This window comes from Oncorhynchus gorbuscha, linkage group LG04 (assembly GCF_021184085.1).
Source record: "Oncorhynchus gorbuscha isolate QuinsamMale2020 ecotype Even-year linkage group LG04, OgorEven_v1.0, whole genome shotgun sequence".
NCBI classification, from domain to species: Eukaryota; Metazoa; Chordata; class Actinopteri; order Salmoniformes; family Salmonidae; genus Oncorhynchus; species Oncorhynchus gorbuscha.
In genome coordinates, this window is record NC_060176.1 from 59,217,130 (window position 1) to 59,235,327 (window position 18,198).

General features: G+C 41.9%; 1 protein-coding gene across 1 annotated transcript in view; it reads right to left on the reverse strand.

The window, feature by feature from the left end:
• The window catches only part of LOC124034368 (solute carrier family 15 member 4-like), a 52,685-nt gene extending 34,756 nt beyond the window's left edge, over positions 1 to 17,929 (reverse strand). Inside the window, exons 1-5 of the mRNA XM_046347474.1 lie at positions 17,542 to 17,929; positions 16,703 to 17,319; positions 15,306 to 15,598; positions 5,405 to 5,546; positions 5,104 to 5,190 (exon numbers count right to left, since the gene is read on the reverse strand). Of these exons, the coding sequence (XP_046203430.1) occupies positions 5,104 to 5,190; positions 5,405 to 5,546; positions 15,306 to 15,598; positions 16,703 to 17,272 (1,092 nt within the window). The 5' untranslated portion in view covers positions 17,273 to 17,319; positions 17,542 to 17,929. The remainder of the gene's footprint in view (positions 1 to 5,103; positions 5,191 to 5,404; positions 5,547 to 15,305; positions 15,599 to 16,702; positions 17,320 to 17,541) is intronic.
• Positions 17,930 to 18,198: the final 269 nt, after the last annotated feature.

Here is an 18,198-nt window from a genome sequence, read left to right on the forward strand (position 1 = left end):
TTTATGCCTGTTGTGAGATTGATATTTTATGGTTGGTTATCACACCTACATAAGGGTCGAAACCCACATTTAGTCGATTGTTTAGTGTCCCTACCAAGAAGTTTCCCTTTGTTTGGAAGTTTGTTAAGTTTTGATATTGTAGTAAATCAGTGCCACGCACAGACATTGTGGGTGGCAGGTGCTCAACAACACAAAAAATACAAAATTAAGGGCACCCACAAGACTTATTGAGCAATTATTATAACAACAAGGGAAAGCAGCCCAATCTGATGAGTATTTTGCAAAACTATTATGAACTGGAATAAATGCTGCACTTAACAATGACCAATACAATTCCAGTCGAAATAGAAGATAGCAACAAAACAAAAAAATACTGCAGCCTACCTACCATTACTATAATCCAAATCCATGCCACTATCATGTATCCCAGTGGTTTCCAAACTTTGACCGCGACCCCCAAAAAGGAATGGTAGAAAACGTGCGACTCCCACGCACGCAAATCTATGCACAAATGTAGCCTGTCATTACAGCCATAAACTGTGACGCAAAATAGGCTACAGGAATAAACTGCATTTTACACCTGCATTTGGAGCTGAAAGTCATTCATGTTAGCAGCCAATATCAACTAGGTATACACTACCGTTCAAAAGTCACTTAGAAATGTTTTTATTCGATTTTAATTAAAAGCACATTTTTTTGTCCATTAAAATAACATAAAATTGATCATAAATACAGTGTAGACATTGTTAATGTTGTAAATGCCTATTGTAGGCTTACAGAGGCCCATTATCTGCAACCATCACTCCTGTGTTCCAATGTCATGTTGTCTTAGCTAATCCAGGTTGATCTTTTTTTTTTTAAAGGTTAACTGATCATTAGAAAACCCTTTTGCAATTATGTTAGCACAGCTGAAAACTGTATTACTGATAAAAGCAACAATATAACTGGCCTTCTTTAGACTAGTTGAGTATCTGGAGCATTAGCATTTGTGGGTTCGATTACAAGCTCAAAATGTCCAGAAACAATTAACTTTCTGAAACTCGTCAGTCCATTCTTGATCTGAGAACTGATGGCTATTCCACGCGAGAAATTGCCAAGAAACTAAAAATATTGTCCAACGCTGTGTACTACTCCCTTCACAGAACAGCACAAACTGTCTCGAACCAGAATAGAAAGAGTGGGAGGCCCCAATGCACAACTGAGCAAGAGAACAAGTACATTAAGGTCTCGTTTGAAAAACAGATTAGCCAGTTAGCTTGGGTGTTTGACTGCAGTTGTGAGGTCAGAAAGCTTGGATCAACCCTACTGCTCGACCAGAGCGTCCAGAGCGCTCTGAACGCTCCAATTTACGAACAGACAATCCCACAACACTCTGAATTTACTAACGCCCAGAGCACACTCTGGCACTCCAAATCGAATTTACGAACACACCCTTGGACTAAGAAAACACACTTTATGACACTGTCAAGAAGCAGTATGACCATCATAATCATATAAGCCAAATAGGCCTATCACACAGTTAAAGTCAGGAGTTTACATACACCTTAGCCAAATACATTTCAACTGTTTCACAATTCCTGACATTTAATACGAGTAAAAATTCCCTGTCTTTGGTCAGTTAGGATGACCACTTTATTTTAAGAATGTGAAATGTCAGACTAATAGTAGATCGAGTGATTGATTTCAGCTTTCATTTCTTTCTTCAAATTCCCAGTGGGTGAGAAGTTTACATACCCAATTAGTATTTGGTAGCATTGCCTTTACATTTTTAAACTTGGGTTAAATGTTGAGTAACATTGCAAACTTCCCACAATAAGTTGGGTGAATTTTGGCCCATTCCTCCTGACAGAGCTGGCGTACCGGAGTCAGGTTTGTAGGCCTCCTTGCTCACACATGCTTTTTCCTGTTCTGCCCACAAACTTTCTATAGGCTTGAGGTCAGGGCTTTGTTATGGCCACTCCAATTCCTTGACTTTGTTGTCCTTAAGCCATTTTGCCACAACTTTGGAAGTATACTTGGGGTCATTGTCCATTGAGAAGAGCCATTTGCGACCAAGCTTTAACTTCCTGACTGATGTCTTGAGATATTGCTTCAATATATACACAATTTTCCTACCTCATGTTGCCATCTATTTTGTGAAGTGCACCAGTCCCTCCTGCAGCAAAGCTCCCCACAACATGATGCTGCTAACCCCGTGCTTCACTGTTGAGATGGTGTTCTTCGGCTTGCAAGCCTCCCCCTTTTTTCTCCAAACATAATGATCATTACATAATGATGATCATTGTGGCCAAACAGTTTTATTTCATCAGACCAGAGGACATTTCTCCAAAAAGTACAATCTTTGTCCCCATGTGCAGTTGCAAACCATAGTCTGGGTTTTTTTATGGCAAGCTGCCCTCGTACACTGCCCTATGGGACTCCCAGTTTGCAAGTGTTTCTCTCCCTCTAAAAACATAAATACATTTTTGGCCTAATACATTTTTGGCCTTTACAAGTATTATTTGGAGCATTATTCAGATTACAAATCGCTCACTTTAATTGTTTAAAAAAATAAGAATAATTAACCTCCAAAATATCATTCTATATTATCAAGTTGATGGCACAGTCATATAGCCCAGCACCTACATAAAGCTGAGTGACTCACTCATTCATGGCTTTGGATCAAAATAAATAAGTACCAACATTCTTTCTATTAAAGAAATGTTTTGGTTATCCTGACCTGGACACCATATACAGTATTAGAATAGCCCATAGCAGGACAATATACCTTTAACAACACCTCGCTGTATTTTATTTTAATTTATGGATGGGGCTTCCCGAGTGGCGCAGCTGCATCACAGTGCAAAATGCGTTGCTACAGATGCAGGTTCGATACCTGTGCCGGCCGCCACCGGGAGACCCATGAGGCGGCGTTTGGTTTTCAATTTAGAATCCTCTACGTAATTATTGGTGGAGTGTAACGTCACATTTTTCCATATACTGTAGGCCTACCGTAGGTGACATGAGTCTCACTATTGTTGAGTAATCTGCTGTTAAGTGGTGTAGGTCTTGGGTATTGGTACTTCAATTATACAATTAGGGTGTAGAAATGTTATGCTCTTAGTGTAACCTTTATTTAACTAGGCAAGTCAGTTAAGAACAAAGTCTTATTTACAAGGACAGTCTACTCCTTCCTCCCCATCGGGGAATTGAACCCCGGTCTCCCACGTGCCCGCACGACACAGGATTCTTTAGCTAAATAGCCCAGTACTGTAGCCTACTGTTGCACAGCCCCATATTTTCCGTTCCATCCTAACGGAAACTGAGGGTTTTTCGCTTTTCTTGGAATAGAAACACCATAATATTAAGCAAATTAAGCAACATTTCTTAAAATCAGTCCCATACACCATGTTCTTACAAAAAAAGGTTGTAAAATCTCTAGTACAGCCATTATTGAAGGCTATCAACTGATTCTCAAAGATGCACTCTGGTGGTCAAAATAGCATTGATGGTAACAGTGGTTGACACTTAAATAACGTGCCATAGAATTCTGCCGCACCATGCAAGCTGTGCTGTAGTACACTGCAACTTTTAAAAGACAAATCACTGTATGCACTAGTGATTTAAAAATAAAATAAGATCATGATCCTCTGTGGCTCTATGAGCGCTCTGATGGAGTATTTTGAATGATTTTATTTCAGGAGAAAATATATACATTTTGGCAAATTTTTATTTGCTTAAGACTATTGGATATGACGCATTTTCAAAAAGTAGGTTACTTCCGCATGACTGCAGGAATTATTTGACAATAAAAAAAGTACACTGTGCACCCGCCAACTTCCCTTCAATTTGCATGGCTGAAAATATCTTACCGGAGAAAGCATCTGAACAACCGAAACGGCGCCCCTCTGTCTTACTATATGATGCCCATGGATCTGATACCGTCTGGCCGAGAAGAGTATGGCATGCCATAATCTCTTTTACAAGACAGCATCAGATACAGATGCAAAAACTAATCTTAAGTAGCGTAGAAATACTGCACATAGAACCTATCGCGTTTTAGACGTGCATTCAATGAGAACGACGGATCTATTACTCACATTTTGTCGGGTCAAATCAAATTTGATTTGCCACATGCACCGAATACAAGCCCTAAACCAACAATGCAGTTAAGAAAATAGACTAAAACTAAAAGTGAAAAAAGTAACAATACAATAAAGAGGCTATATACAGAGGGTACTGAGTCAATGTGCAGGGGTACAGGTTAGTCCAGGTAATATGTACATGTAGGTAGGGGTAATGTGACTATGCATAGATAATAAACAGTGAGTAGCAGCAGTGAAAACAAAAATGCAAATAGTCCGGGTAGCCATTTGATTCATTGTTCAGTAGTCTTACGGCTTTGGACCTGGACTTGGCGCTCCGGTACCAATTGCCCTACTGGAGTCATTGACAATTTTTGGAGTCTTCCTCTGACACTGCCTAGTCTAGAATTTGGATGGCAGGAAGCTTGGCCCCTCTAATGTATTGGGCCGTACTACCGTCTAGAAGTCGGATGCCAAGCAGTTGCCAAACCAGGCGGTGATGCAACCGGTCAGGATGCTCTTGATAGCGAAGCTGTAGAACTTTGAAGATCTGAGGGCCCATGCCAAATCTTTTCAGTTTCCTGAGGGGGAATAGGTGTTGTCGTGCCCTCTTCACGACTGTTTGGTGCATTTGGACCATGATAGTTTGTTGGTGATGTGGACACCCAAGGAACTTGAAGCTCTCAACCCGCTCCACTACAACCGCATCGATGTGAATTGGGGCGTGTTTGGCCCTCCTTTTCCTGTAGTTCACGATCAGCTCCTTTATCTTGCTCATGTGGAGGGAGAGGTTGGTCTCTGACCTCCATATAGGCTGACTCATCGTTGTCGGTGATCAGGCCTACCACCGTTGTGTTGTCAGCAAACTTAATGGTGTTGGAGTCATGCTTGGCTATGCAGTCGTGGGTGAACAGGGAGTACAGGAGGGGCCCCGCGTTGAGGGTCAATGTGTTGTTGCCTACCCTTACCACCTGGGGGCGGCCTTATAACACCTTCCAGAATAAGAAAAAAAATCAACCGAGGCTCAGTTTGAGTTTACCTGGTCGGTGCCGGCGCTGCTGTTGGTGCCTGTGCTGGTGTCAGGAATCCTTAAATGTAGGCTCTGGAGGAAATATGTTGTCTGCATCTATAGCACAATGAAAATCAAATCATTACACTAGCAACGTAGGCCTAGAGTACATGTTCAAAGTCCCCAAACTATCACTATGTCTTCAGTTGTAATGCTATTCTGCCTGCAATAACACTGAACGCACCGTTGCTGATGTTACGTCATATTGCTATGAAAAAAACTAAAGCTGCTTTGTTACCATAAGGAGGAGAGGTTAATACAAATCTCTTACCTGAAAGTACACAGTCCAGTATGGGATAAGAGCAAAGAACACTGGAAGAATTTTCAGCAGTGCTTTCACCTCCTCCACTTTCTCCTCAGGGAATCTCCCTCCATAAGTCACCTTAGCTCCATCAAGCATTGTTGGCTTAGCCCTTAACAGAAGAATAACACAATTTAACAACTTTAAAAAGATCTAAAAAGCGGCTACTGCATGTTTTGATAGGGGCCGTACAATTCTGGAAATATTCCTTAAACAAACTCAGCTACTATTAAACTAAATGCTGGAGATAAGAGACTTAAAAATCAGGCCTTTTTTGTTTATGTCCCTCCTTTAAATAAATGGCACTTCTGGCAAAAGGACCCATTTTCTACTAAAGCCTGTAATCCCTATCTCTTGAGAAAAAGCCTTAATAAGGAATTCTTGAAACGCTGTAGGATTGGCCAACTTAAAACAATGTTAAGTTCTTGAACAGATTGTGCTACTTAGGTTCAAAGTCAAGCAACAGCACTTCAGAATAACTTCCTCCACAATGAATGATGATGATGAATTCCAGGGAAGACCACAAAAAAAAGTACAGACTGGGGATCAAAGAAGGGTTTAACATAAAGATAGGGTGACCAGACGACCCCGTTTTCCGTGGACAGTCCCCGTTTTTGGTGGCATGTCCCCGGCTGGAGCTGTCCCCGGAAATGTCCATATTTTTAACTGTGCGTTAAAAACAGACTGCAAAGTGAAATAATATTATACGTGGCAAGATCGGGCAGCAGAGCCTACCGGTTGACGTCTCAATCGCGTTGTGCTTGTTTTGTCCAGCAGAGGGGGCTGCTAAGCTATATCAGCTTCATTAACTCTTCTTCTTCTAACTTCTTGCTCACGCTACTTTTAGAGAAAACAGCTTTGGAAAACTCAGCCAGAAGCTAGCAAGTGTCAAGTGAATTCACATCACCACAAACAAACGAAGTTACACTTGTTTGAGATACTAGCGAATGATGTTGTCACGATTTCTTATATAGATAGATGCTCTGCTTTATAAGGTTTTAAATAGCTAATGTTAACTTAGTCAACATAGCTAGATAGCTAGCATAACCTAGGTTGCCAGCCACTGTCATGGTAACCAGGTTAAAAAACGTTCACATGTAAACATGTAGTGGACGGGCTATTTTGAAAATAGGATTATATTAAAATAATGCACAATTTTTACGATAATATTTATTTGTAGACTACTTATAATGCCAAATCATTAAAATTGTAGTGTGAAAATATATTATCACATTTTCATGGATACATTAGCATAATGTATTCTGTTAGAGCAGGGGTGTCAAAGTCAAATGGACGGAGGGCCAAATAAAAAATTTAGCTACAAGCCGAGGGCCGGACTGTTCGAATGTTCATTGAAAATTTTTAAAATGACGCATATAGTCTAGTGAACCTAATTGAACCTACTGAAAACCTAACAAATATATTCCAATATGATCAGATAAATAAAGCAATATTTTCTTATGGCTCTGTCAGTAATCTTTAATTTTCAACAGACACAAAAGACAAATTTCCTTTATATAAAAATCCCCATAACATGAACATTAAATGAAAGAAACCGGTATTCAAGGCACCATCAGTAGCCTATATTTTCTATTTTAGCAAAAGTGGGCTAAATTTACTTCAAAGAAAAAAACAATAGCAATTTTCTATCATCCACTCAACTAAAATATTTTTAAAATATAATTGGATTGAAATACAATAAAATAAAGTGCAAAAATCTAATAATCAAAAACAACACTTTGTTTAAGGAGAAGTAACATGCAGTGAAAACAAATATTAAACTTTAACTTTTAAACTTGAACTGAGTAAAAACTCTAAATATGTGATTGCACAGTAATGTTCACTTGTTTGAGGTTGAGGGTGATACTTGGTGTCCCATCTTTTCCACAAGTTCATCAATGTTCGGGGTAAGGCTCTGAGCTGAGGAAATCCTCAGAATTGAGTGGAGGTGTTCAGCAGTAAGTCGACTTCTGTGTGATGTTTTGTTCAAGTTCATCAAAGAAAACAGTTGTTCACACAGGTATGTGCTGCCAAACATAGACAACGTTTGAGCAGCCTGGATGCGCAGCTGGGGCATTGTGTCGGGGAGGAAACGGGCGAACTCCGCAGCACCCACTGCCGCATATTTTGCCCTCAGTGCATCATTGCATTGGAGGTCAATCAACTCCATTTGGAGGTTTGGTGGTGAGCTTTCCACGTCAACAGCAAATGGGTTACCGAGCAGTTCCAACCTGCTTTTTTGTGCTTCAAAGTCAGCAAATCGGCGTCGAAAGTCAGCGGCAAGCATACCTATTTTATCAGCCAACTGTGCGCTCGGGAACGCACTGGTAGAGAGCTTCTCTTTCATGGTCTGGCAGCTGGGAAAGTGGCTCAAATTTTCTTTCCGCATCTGCGTCTCCCACAGAGTCAGTTTGGTTTTAAATGCCTTCACTGTACTGTACATATCAGAGATGACACGATCCCGACCCTGCAGCTGCAAGTTCATTGCATTCAGATGACTCGTAATGTCACACAGAAAAGCCATTTCACACAGAAACATTTCGTCTCGGAGTTGTGTTGTGTCTTTCCCTTTGCTGTCCAAGAACAGACAAATCTCCTCACGAAGCTCGAAACATCTTTGAAGCACCTTTCCCTGGCTTAGCCATCGCACCTCTGTGTGATAAGGCAAATCACCATGCTCCGTTTCTAACTCCGTCAGAAATGCCTTGAACTGGCGGTGATTCAAACCTTTGGCTCTGATAAAGTTAACTGTGCGCGTGATGATGCTCATTACATGCTCCATTTTCAAGGCTTTACCGCACAACGCTTCCTGGTGTATGATACAATGATAAGCTGTCAGCTCACCTGTCGCGTTTTCCTCTTGCATCTTTTCCCGTATCTTTGCCACCAGTCCGCTCCTGTGTCCACACATCGCAGGTGCTCTGTCGGTTGTCAAACCCACGAGTTTTTCCCAAGGCAGCTCCATCTCATTTACACATCTTGACACCTCTTCATACAAATCATGCCCCGTAGTTGTGCCATGCATAGGACGTAAAGCCAAAAACTCCTCTGTCACGCTTAGGCTGGAGTCCACTCCGCGGATGAAAATTGACAACTGGGCAATGTCAGAAATGTCGGTGCTCTCATCCACAGCCAAGGAATATGCAATGAAATCTTTTCCCTTTTTCACAAGCTGCTCTTTTAGATTGATGGACAACTGGTCTACTCTCTCGGCAATGGTGTTTCTGCTCAGACTCACATTTAAAAAGAGTTGCCTTTTTCTGGGCAAACTTCGTCACAAACTTTAATCATGCAGTTTTTGATGAAATCCCCCTCCGTAAATGGCCGGGCTGATTTAGCGATCTCTTCTGCCAAAATAAAACTGGCCTTGACAGCAGCCTGGCCTTGTGATTTGGCTTTTTTGAACAGAGCCTGTCGAGATTTGAGGCCTCGTTTTAATTCCTCTGCCTTTTGTAGCCTTTGTTCCATGTCCATATTCTTGTTTTTGTCCGCGTGTTTCGTTTCATAATGTCGTCTCAGATTATACTCTTTCAGTACCGCCACACTTTCTCCACACAGAAGACACACAGGTTTTCCAGCTACCTCCGTGAACAAATACTCCGACTCCCACCTTGTTTGAAACCCCCGGTTCTCAGTGTCCACCTTCCGTTTTGCCATTTTTGATGGGTATCTGAAAGTTAATTTTACTGTGATGCTGACAACTGCTGTGCCAATAAATATTGAAATGAAGCAGCCTACTGCTCGGTGCGTCACCGTTGCATTGTGGGAAATGTAGTATTGGTGCGTGTAAAAGATCTGCGGGCTGCCGGCTTGCTGCAGTCTGCGGGCCGGTTCTAATAATAAATCAAGATCATCCCAGGGGCCGTAAAAAACCTTCTCGCGGGCCGGATGTGGCCCGCGGGCCTTGACTCTGACATATGTGTGTTAGAGAGTGGGGAGGAGGAAGACTGGCTGGGAAGAAGCATGAAAGAGATAGGAGGAAAGGTAAAGATATGATTACAGAGCCTGCCAATGTATTATTGAAAACCATTGTTTTTAGATAAAATACAAAAATGAGGCAAGCAATGGGAATCTTAACCAAAGTATTTTATCTAATAGTGTACTAATATATATATATATATATATATATATATATATATATATATATATATATATGCAAAGGCAGTATTTTGATGTTTGGATGAAAAACATACCCAAATGAAACTGCCTATTTCTCAGGCCCAGAATATGCATATAAATTGTCAGATTAGGATAGGAAACACTCTAAAGTTTCCAAAACTGTAAAAAGTGTCTGAGAGTACAACAGAATTGATATTGCAGTCAAAAACCTGAGGAACATCCAACCAGGAAGTGCTGTTTTTCCTGAGACCTCTGTTCCATTGCATGCCTTCCCTTCATTTGAAGGGAAATCAACCAGATTCCTTTCTCTATGGCTTCCACATGGTGTGTAAAGTCTTTAGACATAGTTTCAGGCTTTTATTCTGAAAAATGAGAGAGAAAGATCACATCGCATCAGTGGATGGCTGGGTGCCAGCGGAGTTTTGCATGCGCAACAGTTTGGAGCAGACATTATCTCTCTCTCTCCTATTGAAAAAGCTACGGTCCGGTAGGATTGATTATAAAACCTGAGCATTGATTATAAAAAACGTTTGACATGTTTCTACAAACTTTACGGATACTATGTGGAATTTGTCTGCCCCGTCGTGACCGCTCGAGCCTGTGGATTTCTGAACAAAACGCGCCAACCAAATAGAGGTATTTTGGATATAAAAATAATCTTTATTGAACAAAAGGAACATTTATTGTGTAACTGAGTCTCGTGAGTGTAAACATCTGAAGATCAAAGGTAAGCGATTCATTTTATTGCTTTTCTGACTTTCATGACCAAACTACTTTGCTGCAATCTAGTTTGCTGTAATGTTTTGGCTGCTGAGAGAGACATAACATAAACGATTGGATAGCTTTTGCTGTAAATCTTTTTTGAAATCTGACATGCCAGGTGGATTAACAACAAGCTAAGCTGTGTTTTGCTATATTGCACTTGTGATTTCATGAAAATTAAATATTTTTAGTAATTTAAAATTTGGCGCTCTACAATTCAGCAGCTGTTGGCGAAAATGATCTAAAGGGATCGGTGCGCCAAGAAGTTAAGGGAGTAAAAAGAGTGAAGCGAGGAGAGTGTGGAAGAGTGAGGTGGAAAGGAAGAAAAAGCAGGAAGACAAGTGGAGAAAGATTGGAGGAGAAGAAAAAGTTAAGAGTAAGAAGAGTGACACAAGGAGAGTGAAGAGCAGATAGGAGGTACAAATGGCTCTTTCCAAGAAACAGAAATACCATTTTAATGACATGAGAGAATATCCATTTATACGCTCAGGTCAAGACGATAGAATGGTTAACTGCACCCTTTGTAATTCTTCTTTTTCAATTGGCAGTGGGGGAAGAACAGCAGTGGTAGAACATCAACAGACAAATAAAAGCATAAAGCCCCCCTGATTGCCCATGTTGGTATGCCCTCTGTCACCACATTCTTCAAGGTAGAGCCTTTCCAAGAAGAATATGCTTTAGCTGTGAAGGAGGGTGTCTTTGCATACCACACTATGCGACACAATCATAGTTACAGATCTATGGACTGCACAGCACAACTGACACGAAAGCTTTATGAGCCGAAGTCTACATGTGCTAGGACAAAATGTGAAGCCATAGTGAGTAACGCGTTAGCACCATGGGCAACTACTTTGGTAACAGGACCTAGACCACGTTGAATTTGTGTCCCTGTCCATTGATGCGTCCAATCATGGACATGTAAAGCTGCTGCCAGTAGTAGTCAGATATATGGTGGCAACACATCTGTGGAAACAAAACTGCATGATTTTGTTGAATTGAAAGGAGAAACAGCAGAGGAGGTTGCAGCGGTGGTCATCCAAAAATGTAACCTGCAAAACAAAGTTGTGGCATTCTCTGCCGACAACACAAATACCAAACTTGGACTGAATAGGCTGGGGAGGGTCAATGTCCATACCAAAGTTAAAAATGCTCTGCAGCGGGAGGTGATTGGCATCATTCATAACACCGCCAGAACAGCTTTGGATATGATTCCCCTTGATGTTGAGTACCTGCTCACAAAGATTTGGATAGTTTCATATTTTCACCATCAGAGTAAAAGACTGAAGAGCTTTTGTGAGTTTGTTGGCCAGGAGTACCATAACATTTTAGGACACAGCTATGTTCGCTGGCTGTCCATGCTCCCTGCTCTAGAAAGAGTGTTTAAAAGGTATGTGCCATTGAAATCCTTTTTTCTTTCTGAAGACAAATGCCATGTTGTCCTGCGAGCAATGTTCGAAGATCCACTGACTGAACTTTGGCTGGCCTTTGTCCATGGAAACTTGACCATACTCAGTGATATTATCAAGATGCTTGAATAACAGGACTGCTGTGCTGTGGAGTCAGCTGCAATTCTGAGAAACATCAAGGCAAAATTGACTGCAAGATGTGATGACAACTTCATACCGCTTTTGGTCAGAGGACTTCTGAGAGAGCTAGAGGGAAATGGAGCAATGTCTAAAGAGAGCTTTCTCAAAACATCCCAATAATTTTTCACTGTGGCTGTGAACTACTTGCAAGCATGGGGAAAGCACACAGATAATCTAAAATATTTACATTGTCTCCTTTTAAAAAGGCAACCTCAGCGTGAAGAGATCCAGAAGGCAGCAGGCACACTGCAGGAAAAATGCCCCAATGTGACCATCAATGAGGATGCATTGTTTGATGAGGTTACTGGCCTGCAAGAGTTCCTAAAGGGGGGGAATCGCTTGAACAAAGGAAAACATCTGAGATACCGCTTAGTCAGAGATGGAGCACGGTGGTTACCCACTTCAAAGAGAACGACATCCCACAATAACGTGGCTAGCTTAGCGTCGGTTGTCAAGTGCTTACCTGGAAGTAATGCACCAGTCGAGAGACTGTTTTCCAAATGAATGATATATGAACAGCAGCAAGAAATAGGTTCACTGTTCCTACCATCAAGACCATGCTTATTGTGAAGACCAACTTCAACCTCCCCTGCCAGGAGTTCATGGAAAAGCTGGCCAAAGACAGAGCAATCCTGAAGAAGATACATTCTGCTGAGAAATATACATATTAGGTTGGTATAAGTATATTATGTAGTTACCAATCTCATCATAGTCTTATTTCTTAATTAAGTTGTTAAGTACACTTCTCAAAAAAATAAAGGGAACACTAAGATAACACATCCTAGATCTGAATTAATTCAATTCTTATTAAATACTTTTTTCTTTACATAGTTCAATGTGCTGACAACAAAATCACACAAAAATTATCAATGGAAATCAAATGTATCACTCAAGTGGAAAACCACACTACAGGCTGATCCAACTGATGTAATGTCCTTAAAACAAGTCCAAATGAGGCTCAGTGGTGTGTGGCCTCCGCGTGCCTGTATGACCTCCCTACAACACCTGGGCATGCTCCTGATGAGGTGGCGGATGGTCTCCTGAGGGATCTCCTCCCAGGCCTGGACTAAAGCATCCGCCAACTCCTGGACAATGCAACGTGGCGTTGGTGGATGAAGTGAGACATGATGTCCCAGATGTGCTCAATTGGAGTCGGGTCTGGGGAACGGGCGGGCCAGTCCATAGCATCAATGCCTTCCTCTTGCAGGAACTGCTGACACACTCCAGCCACATGAGGTCTAGCATTGTCTTGCATTAGGAGGAACCCAGGACCAACCGCACCAGCATATGGTCTCACAAGGGGTCTGAGGATCTCATCTCGGTACCTAATGGCAGTCAGGCTACCTCTGGCGAGCACATGGAGGGCTGTGCGGCCCCCCAAAGAAATGCCACCCCACACCATGACTGACCCACCACCAAACCTGCTTTCATCTGTGAAGAGCACAGGGCGCCAGTGGCGAATTTGCCAATCTTGGTGTTCTCTGGCAAATGAAAAACGTCCTGCACGGTGTTGGGCTGTAAGCACAACCCCCACCTGTGGACGTTGGGGCCTCATACCACCCTCATGGAGTCTGTTTCTGACCGTTTGAGCAGACACATGCACATTTGTGGCCTGCTGGAGGTCATTTTGCAGGACTATGGCAGTGCTCCTCCTGCACAATGCAAAGGTAGCGGTCCTGCTGCTGGGTTGTTGCCCTCCTACGGCCTCCTCCATGTCTCCTGACGTACTGGCCTGTCTCCTGGTAGCGCCTCCATGCTCTGGACACTATGCTGACAGACACAGCAAACCTTCTTGCCACAGCTCGCATTGATGTGCCATCCTGGATGAGCTGCACTACCTGAGCCACTTGTGTGGGTTGTAGACTCCGTCTCATGCTACCACTAGAGTGAAAGCACCGCCAGCATTCAAAAGTTACCAAAACATCAGCCAGGAAGCATAGGAACTGAGAAGTAGTCTGTGGTCCCCAAATGCAGAACCACTCCTTTATTGGGGGTGTCTTGCTAATTGCCTATAATTTCCACCTGTTGTCTATTCCATTTGCACAACAGCATGTGAAATGTATTGTCGATCAGTGTTGCTTCTTAAGTGGACAGTTTGATTTCACAGAAGTGTGATCGACTTGGATTTACATTGTGTTGTTTAAGTGTTCCCTTTACTTTTTGAGCAGTGTATTTTACATATACTATTGTCTGTTTTTTAAATTTTGCTCATGTTCTCTTCTGCTCTTATTCTACCAGGACCACTGAATGGCTGTTCAGATCAGACAGTTCTGTCTTGTCTGTAGTGTTTCTGTAATATAGTTGTTTTCTCTGTCTATCACAGTGTGCCTGTTAAGACTCTGGATAAGAGCGTCTGCTAAATGACTTAAATGTAAATGTAAGACTAAATACATGAAACCGGAATTGTCCCCTTTTTTATTTCATAGATAATAACATTGGATATTTTAATGATAGATTGACCGCCGAACTGGAAATGTCCCCGGTTTTAATGTCAGAAATCTGGTCACCTTACATAAAGAGCTATGATCAACACCTAGTGGTGTGGTACTATCTTGGATTAGAGAACAACCATAACATAGCCTTCTTTTTTACTCCCAAAGTAGATTAGAACATGTTTGCTACAAAGATTGTGTTTCCATTGAGATCAGATAGAGCACAGCCTCTTTCACACCTTTTATCTAGTCTACATATAGATACTGATACTACTAAAGACGCATTTCCATTGGAATTTTTAAGTCCACCCAGGTTGGGCTAACTATTGCGTTTCCACTGCCTCCAGAAATGACAAATGATGTCATGTTGCGAGGTACCCAATATGTGACTGCAGCTAGCTTAGCTAATGTTACTAGCTAGCAAGATGTTGAAGACTTGAATTCACCCTCACCATGCAGTAAATAACATTACTTATACTCCTGCCAGTTCCAGCCAGACTCAGCCATGTATGTAACTTGCTGACATTAGCTATCTAGGTAAACGGTTAGCGCCGTTGCTAGCATAACAGGGTAGCTAGCATTCGAGAGCTGACTTTTCTTATAAAAGTTTGTGTAGTACAAAAATGAATGAAGGATCCAGCTATGGTGGTAATTTGCACCATGTGTGACTACTGCAGTAGTGCTTGCCCATGTGCTAGCTAACAGCAACAAGCCCAGACGAGCTATCCAACTAAAAATGTTGACAGCATCCAGCAGTGATCAGCTTGGTGGCTGTATAGTAAAAGGCGTCACCAGCTAGAATTCTAATCGAGCTGGCACCAGTTGTGAAACTGGGCTGCGCTGGCCCGGATTTCACTCTACCCAACTTGAATTTGAGATTTCCATTTGAGCCACCTTGAATTTGGCCCTAATTGTATGTGCCATTGGAAACGGGGCTTTAGTAACAGCAGTGATCTGCCTGTCCCCTCTTACCGTAGCAGGTTGGGCTCTTTGGGCTGTGTGTTGCAGAAGGCATAAACCAGGATCTTGAACAGGTCAGTGAAGGCACTACCGTCAGCAGGCTTGTTGATGAAGACTGTGCGCCCCAGCAGGAACACCAGGAAAGAGACACCCAGGCACACAGCTGGAATTATGTACCCCAATTGAAAGTTGATGTTCTGCTGGATGTAGGCCACACCACCCAGGGACAAGATGGCACCCAGGTTGATGCACCAGTAGAACCAGTTGAAGAACCTGCGAGTGGCCTCTGGGCCACGATCTTTTACCTGTGAGGCAAAAGGGATTGTCATGGCATTCTGCACTCCATGAGCATCTTTAGGAAACAAAACAAAATAGTAGTATCAAATCAAACTGAAGACATAGGCCTAACATTGCTATCTAATAAGAGAAACACCCTGATTATATTCAACATTTTATTGTATATCCCATCATTCAATGGCAGCGAATGAGTGTATAACATCCACGTGATAAACAGTAATAATAATAATAAAACAGTGCTAACATCTTCCTTTTATTCCGTGCTTGACAAAAAAAATGGGAAGAGAACTTTGTGAATAGCAGTAAGTTATTTCTAGTAACTTATGAATAGGCTAATCACATTTTACAGGTGAACAAGATTTCTATGAATCCTGCTCAGTGGCATTTACCTTTTTTCCTCAATATTACTTTGTGAATCCCATAGAAACTTGGGCAATCCAAATTAAACAAATCTAAACCAATCACCCATCAGAAATGTGGTAAATGACAATGGGATTGAAATCTATGCTAATCAGTCACAAACTCTGAAAACATTTTGGGACAGCCTGGGTTAGCTAGATCAGATTTCCCACTGAAATGGGATTTCCTCTTTCATTAAGGGTCTTACAGGTAGGCCTAATCTAGAATTGTGATGAGAAACTTAACAGGACAAATGTGTTTCACTTCCTAAATTGATGTACAATTACTCATCTAGCATTCTTCTTAGCCTTAGATGACTGGTGTGTTAACCAGACCTGATGGATGGCATTACCCAAATGTAACTTCATGATGAAAATTACAAAAGGGTTAACCAGCAGGGGACTGGCTGATTGAGTTCTCGTGGTAAATGTAGAGAGATGACAGGTGTACTAGATCAACATTTAGCCTATTCCACAACTACCATTTCAGTCCATATACAAGGCTGGCCAAAGTAAGATCATGTTCAGAACCTTTCAGAGTTTATAAATTAGGCTGTTATATATTCTCTTAAACTCACATATGGGATAACATTAGCAACAGTGTAAAGTACAATACATTGAGCCTTCATTGAGTTTTCATTTGACCTTAGAAGCCCTTCTGAAGAAGTCTTAATTGAGAGAGAATGCTTTGTTTATTCATAAGCTTTACTGTACCTGGTCGGCCCCAAATGGAGTGATGTTGGACTTTACTGTTCCTACACCGAGGGCGATGAGAACAAGGCCAATGTAGATCACTGGCCCACAGTAAGGTGCCCGTGTGGGGCAGGTCACATTGCTTGGAGGAGTACTGTTTGAGCTCAAACACTCGGCAGGTTGCACCGGAAATGCAATTTCATCACCACATAGGGCATTCCTGGAGTAGTCATATGTGATAAATGGGAAAAACAGCATGCCAAGGAAGTATAGAATCAAACTGCCAGCAATGGTCCAGAACTTGCCCAGATATGCATCAGCCAGCCAGCCACCAAATGGTGAGATCAGGTATGTAACCCCCATGAACATCAGGAGGGCCTGGCTGGCCTCAGTCCCGTCCCAATAAAATGGGCTACTGTTAAGGAAAAGAACCAGGTTGGAAGTGATGCCATAGAATGCGACTCGTTCCAATGATTCTGCAAGCAGAATCGTTGCACACGCCAGTCTTCTGCCCTGGAACACTGACACAGTCCTGCACACAGAGCTGCTGTCCAAAAGAGGAGTGTTCTCACTGGCATCCCTGCTGGCCATCGTCAGCGGACTTGTTGACTTGAGATGTTTACTGGAAACGGTCAACACTAAAACAAAATGAACACGAGATTATGATACGACGCGTTATGACAATAATTGCAACAGTTAAGATGGAGAAATTACAACAATTGTTGCTCAGTTTGAGAGACACTTGCTAGCCAGCTCAGTATGAGACACTTGCTAAATTTGGTGTGCTTCCTGACACCAGCATACTAACTTTAAGCATTATTATGATTTGCATATTAACATTGAGAAGTAGTATACTGTACCTTCAATTAATGACACACTTTCCAACGTCTGGCATTTAGCCTCCTATCTTATCAGTTTGTCTTCGACATGCCACAAAATCAATTGTTCAGAAGAGTGAATATCTACTCGGGTAACTAGTAATGAAACCGACAATCACACACTGCCTGTCAAAGCACTGGCGCGTGACTGTAAATTCGTTCAACAACATCTAAATTGTGCTTTTTTCCGCATACCGTAAATAGATGGATCGACGTCACAGTTTAATCGAATGAGGCAGTTAACACCTACATTTTACAAATCTGCGTTTTGTTCAGTTGCTGTGCTATTTAGTCCGCCCACTTAATGCATTTAGTGAAGCTCCATTGACCGGAATGGAAACAGGCTTATACGCTATTGGTCGAAAAGGAAGATATTCAATACAATTTCTTCAACACTTCCTGGAGGGCTTGCAGATACGTAAGAAGGCGGGGTACGGGAGTATGAATAGTCATGAGTCTCGACATAGATCCCGTTGGGTGATTGGTTGAGCCTACTTGAGTGCGTGACGCCACATCGACCAATTGTGAAACCCAGCTTCAGCTTGGTTACCAAATTAATTGGGAAATAAAAGCCTCACCAGCTACCTACCAATCTACTTGAGTTTAACTGTCCAATCGTTAAAAGAACGAGCACACTAA